This window comes from Sinocyclocheilus rhinocerous, unplaced genomic scaffold (assembly GCF_001515625.1).
Source record: "Sinocyclocheilus rhinocerous isolate Xijiao unplaced genomic scaffold, SAMN03320098_v1.1 scaffold2828, whole genome shotgun sequence".
Taxonomy (NCBI): Eukaryota; Metazoa; Chordata; class Actinopteri; order Cypriniformes; family Cyprinidae; genus Sinocyclocheilus; species Sinocyclocheilus rhinocerous.
Genome location: NW_015656683.1, coordinates 40,378 through 46,096, shown reverse-complemented (window position 1 = coordinate 46,096; position 5,719 = coordinate 40,378). Strand labels below are relative to the sequence as shown.

Sequence of the window (5,719 nt, the reverse complement as noted above, 5' to 3'; positions counted from 1 at the left end):
AGCTGCAAAAGACACAGGCGCAAGTGGAATGTACAAAACGTGGTGACATTAATTTTTAAGTAAATATAATGGGCGATATATTGCGTCACCAAAAATTATTGAGGTCATGTACATATATTGCGCGATAAGTCGATATATTGATTATTGCGACAGGCCTATCTGTGAAGGCCATAATTTAGTATATTCTGAGCTCTCCTGAGGAGATAATTGCTGTGGTCTATTTAAACCGTGCAATAAGAAACTGTGTATTGTCAGACACAGCTTGTTCTGTCAGCTGTAACGGAGTCTGTTTATCAGCTATAACAGTCTTATGAGTCCTGATGTTATGGAAAACATCTACATTGCTCAAGTCTGCAATATGACACCCACTCTCTCTCCACGTACCATTAGTATCTACAGTTAGGCTTATAGAGATAAAAGAACACATTCATATGTTTTTCTTTGTGCAGTAAGTATGAACTTGCATGTTGGTTATTGGTTCACAAAGTCAGTGAAAAGCATCCAAGTGGACAGAAATTGAAGCCTATTTTATCTTTTTCAGGCACCAACGTGGGCATACTTAGCTTGTGCTTTGGGTCTGTTCATCTACCAATCATTGGATGCTATAGATGGAAAGCAGGCTCGACGGACCAATAGCAGCACACCTCTTGGCGAGCTCTTTGATCATGGCTGTGACTCCCTCTCTACAGGTCTGCTCACGTTTGTGAATGCAAATACAGTCGGCTACTATGATATTACACTTAGATCTATGGCATTATGTTTTATTACTTTATTACGAAATTCATTTAAGAGATTGAGCCCTATACATTTGAGTAAAGATGTATAGGTCAAAATGTATTATCTATCAATGCAGACAGATTATCATTTATATTGCCTGAAACCTAAAATTCTAGACACTGGGCTTAAAAGCAAAAATATTATAATAAAAAAAGTCTATTATAAAAAGCTATTATATTATAATATTATTGTTTATTTATTTATTTTTATATTATGATATATTTCTTCCTTAGTTTGGCATTAATAGAATAGCATCTCTTATTCTGTTTTAAAATATTGTGGAAGAATACTTTACACTCTTTTCCACCAATGTATTATCCATCTTAATTTACATTTTTATTAAAACCAATTTCACATGTACGCACATGTTTCCCATCTGAAAGGTTCTGTTATTGGATGCTTAAAAAAAATATTGTTTTTTGGTCTCATTTTTGGGCAAGTTTTCTGTGCATCTCTAAATAGATGAGAAATATATACCTTATGTGTGTATAAGCAACATATATGTGTCTTACTTTAAGGCTGGAATACACTACACAATTTTTGGCCCATTTTCCCCTCGATTTACGGTCTTAAGTTGCGTTAGTTGCCGAAAGTCAAAGCCAGTCTGCAGATTTGAGCTGACAGATTTAATAGAAAATCGCATAGTGTATTTTGGTCACAGACTCTGATTTTTTAGCTTCAGACTTTGATTCCATCCAGTCGGAGGATAACAAACATGTTACATATCAAACAGTGTGTTACAGGGGTAACAGTAACGCACTGATCCAACAAACTCCGACAGACTTGTCTATTGGTGTTTGTTGGCGTTTGTCTGTGTGGTGTGAATTGGCCTTTAAAGTCTGCTAGTGTATGATGCCCAGTTTTTCCTCTGTGACTGTTACAAAGTCGGTAAGTGCATGATGCCCAGTGTTTTAAGATCTATTCAGTTTTGAAAAGTCGTGTAGTGTATTCCAGCCTTTAGACATACATACTTACTGTCTTGTTGTTTTGTGTCTTTCTCTGATGCAGTGTTTGTGGTCCTGGGCACATGTATAGCAGTGCAGCTGGGTACTCACCCTGACTGGATGTTTTTCTGTTGTTTCGTGGGCATCTTCATGTTTTATTGTGCCCACTGGCAGACGTATGTTTCTGGAACGCTGCGCTTTGGCATGTGAGTGAAAACTGTCTTCTTAATCATAATCGATGGCTCCTGTACTTCACGTACAGTTCACAAATATTATATTTGAACGTTCTGTTCTGCTCATGGGAAACCAGCAGCTTTCAGACAGCTGTTGTACTGCTAATAAAGGACTACAGAAAGAAAGAAAGAAAAGTGCTAGAGTTGAGTGAGATTAATAATTCATTTTATTTAATCTTTTAATCACTTCTTTGCTTGTGCAGAATTGATGTGACTGAGGTTCAAATCTACATTATAATCATGTACTTACTGGCTGCCATTGGAGGAACGGCTTTTTGGCAATCTGTGGTAATTCAAATCAATCTTAATTCTTTCATATTTTGGTCATATGATTAGACCATATTCTCAAGGACAAATTTGTTAAATCTGTATATCATGGTCGGTCAGGAAATCTGATTCTCTAGCATGTTGCATGTGTTGAGTGAAATGCAGAATATCTTTACATGTACAATGAATAGGACTCATATATAATGATGTGATGATTAGAAACAGGATATGAGAGATTTGTTTTTAATCTTTCAGATCCCTGTGATAAATATCCAGATTAAAATAATACCGGCCATTTGCACTCTTCTGGGTGCCGTTTTCTCCTGCACAAACTACTTCCGGGTTATATTCACAGGCGGAATGGGCAAAAATGGATCTAGTGTTGCGGTAAGTAAAAGCTGAAGTGTTTGGGATTTCTGCACCACCAAACAGAAATGCAAAAAGACAAAATGTATAGTGACAAACACTGTCGTTCATTGCTTGAGTGTAAAATTCATAGTTTTGTGTTATTTATTTTTATTTTTATTATATTTAATTCTAAAAGTAACCTTCTTTTTTTAATTGAAATAAATTTTAATTGAACTAAAATAGTTTAAAATGAGTTGTTTACTCTAGTCTAGGACCAATTGGACCAACCTGAAAATTATTTTTTAAATAATAATTTGAGCTAAAGTAGTTTAAATATAAAATACCTTAAAAATATAAATGGCTTCTGTTTGTGAAATGCTTCGAAATAATGATTAAAGGGGTCATAGGATGTTGCTAAAAAGAACATTATTTTGTGTATTTGGTGTAATGAAATGTGTTTATGCGGTTTAAGGTTAAAAAACACATTATTTTCCACATACTGTACATTATTGTTTCTCCTCTATGCCCCGCATTTCTGAAACGCGTTGATTTTTACAAAGCTCATCGTTCTGAAAAGCAAGGTGTGCTCTGATTGGCCAGCTATCCAGTGCGTTGTGATTGGCCGAAAGATACGCCTTCATTCTTTGCATGAACATTTGGGCGGTGTTATGCAAATCTTCCCACATCGTGACGTAGACATGTGGGGGCGTGTTAGAACGAGCCGTTTTAGGTAGGCGTGGTTGACTCTTAACTTTTATAAAGAATATCTCTTTGGATTTGAGACTTTAGTCTTTGCAACTTTACAGATCTTCTTTATGCACCAAGAGCTTGTAACACTCCAAAGAGAAAGGAAAAATTGAAATCGCATCATATGACCCCTTTAAGCAACAATTTTTTTTCATGCAGTATGTATCAGACATTTGCATTGTTAAATGCACATGATGTGAACTTGATTTAAAACAAAAGATCTTGTTACTTTGTCAAAATTGGTCTAACGTCTAAATTATTTGCACATCTGTTTTTCTTCTTTTGTTAGGGAACAAGCGTTTTGTCTCCATCCTTCCATATAGGAGTGGTAATCACACTTGCTCTAATGATCTATAAGAAGTCTTCAATGCAGCTATTCGAGAGACATCCCTGTCTCTACATCTTAGCATTTGGATTTGTCTCGGCCAAACTCACCAACAGACTGGTGGTAAGATCATGAATGACTTCAATGTACTGTATTTATTTCAGCTTCACTAAATAAGTGCTATGATAAATTGCTCCTAACACATATGAATACTATTGGCAGATTATTAATGTACCTCTACCTGAACTGTTTTTATAGTTGGCAGGAAGAATTATGGCTTGTATGTGAGCATAAAACCGCTGTTAGTATGATTTTCTGCACATTTTAACATAAATACTTGACATTGTTGTCTGTAGTTCATATCTGTCAGACTCGAACCACATTAGCATCAGTTAATGTAAATGTCACTACAGTTACATCTGTTTTGTTTTCCAGGTTGCTCATATGACAAAGAGTGAAATGCACCGTAATGACCTGGCCTTCACCGGACCAGCGCTGCTGTTTCTGAACCAGTACTTCAACAGTTTCATTAATGAGTACTGTCTTCTGTGGGTCGTTCTGGTATGTGTAAGATTTGTCTGAAAACATGGATTTTCCTTGCTCTTTTGAAAGAAAGAGCTCACTGTAGTATGTAGACATCACATCGCATGGCTTCTTACACGGTCTGCTGAGACTAGTTATTGAAATGAAGTTGAAACAAAGGTCATTCAGAAACAGTCTTGGTCGTGACGTCACAATTACAAGCACATTCAAGTCAACATGATATAAGAATCGCCACGATTTACACTCTTAATAAACTTTCCTGGTCATATTATGCACAATTATGCACATTATTTCAAATTAAAAAAGAAATCTGCAATATAATAACTTGCTCTTCCTCTGAAACAACTTAGATCTGTTTACACTATTAACACACTGAGGTATGTATTCTATGAAAAACGTCTTTTGTGAGAAAAAAGTCAGAATTGCAAGTTTATATCTCAGAATTCTGACATTATAACACTCAAATGCAACTTAATATCCCACAATTATGACTTTCTAACTCATAATTGCGAGTTTATATCATGCAATTCTGAGAAAATTACCATTTTTATTATTTATTTAGTGGCAGAAACAGGCCTTTATAGTTATTAGTTTCATATATATATAATTTTTTTTTTTTTTTTTTTTTCACTGAACATCCTGTTTCACCTGGAAATATGTCTGATTACAGAAGTAAAATGGATTGTGAATGGGGTTTCACATTGACTTCACTTGTTTAGTATTGATCAACTTATTACTCATTTCACATGTGAAGACACTTGCTAATCATATCCAAAATATAGAATTCTTAAAGTTACAGGAGCATATAGGGTCAGAGAGAGGGTGAAAATCATCTTGTAAAACTAAATTATGACTGTTTTTGGTTCAAGAAACCTTAACTAACATTATAATCAGAGGGGAAAATATAAAAGCGTAGATCTTCGCTATCTAACTGTGGGAAGTGCATGATCTCCACCTTTATTTAACCCCAAAAAGCATACCTCTTAAAAAAGCACAAGCAATTCGCTGCTTTTAAATTTTTCATCTTGCCATATCAAAAATACATTTGCCATGCTTTAGCTTTTTCCTTTTTATTTGTAGGTGCTGTCAGCGTTTGATCTGGTGCGGTACTGCGTGAGTGTCTGTAACCAGATCGCCACACATTTAAACATCCGTGTCTTCAGCATCCAGCCTCCGTCTCCATCCAGAGTCCAGGCAGACAGCAGAAATCACCACTAACCTCTCGTCCCCTCTCCCTCAAACACCTCCAGTAGGTCACGCACCTACTGAAGTAGTGAATGTAAACGACAACTCACAGAGCCCGAGCCCAAATGGCTGCAGTTATGAACTTTGTTCTCATAATGAAGAGAGAGAGAGGATATTTGAAGGACGATAGGGAATATTTGAAAGAATATACATCCTACGGTTAGAACACCATTCAGTTGTCAGTATTTTGTTGTTAGATGACCAGTTTTGTTTGCCATAGTCAGTAGATCTGCCACAGAGGCCACAACTATGAATGTTTTTTTTTTTTTTTTTTGTCAGTTTTAATGTTT

At 35.8% G+C, this 5,719-nt stretch overlaps 1 protein-coding gene across 1 annotated transcript in view; it reads left to right on the top strand.

Annotated features, from left to right (window-relative positions):
* LOC107720813 (choline/ethanolaminephosphotransferase 1-like) overlaps nt 1-5,713 on the top strand; it is a 7,857-nt gene extending 2,144 nt beyond the window's left edge. The window contains exons 2-8 of the mRNA XM_016528644.1: nt 542-689; nt 1,786-1,927; nt 2,158-2,242; nt 2,477-2,608; nt 3,606-3,764; nt 4,077-4,202; nt 5,265-5,713. Of these exons, the coding sequence (XP_016384130.1) occupies nt 542-689; nt 1,786-1,927; nt 2,158-2,242; nt 2,477-2,608; nt 3,606-3,764; nt 4,077-4,202; nt 5,265-5,402 (930 nt within the window). The 3' untranslated portion in view covers nt 5,403-5,713. The remainder of the gene's footprint in view (nt 1-541; nt 690-1,785; nt 1,928-2,157; nt 2,243-2,476; nt 2,609-3,605; nt 3,765-4,076; nt 4,203-5,264) is intronic.
* The last annotated feature ends 6 nt before the right edge of the window (nt 5,714-5,719 follow it).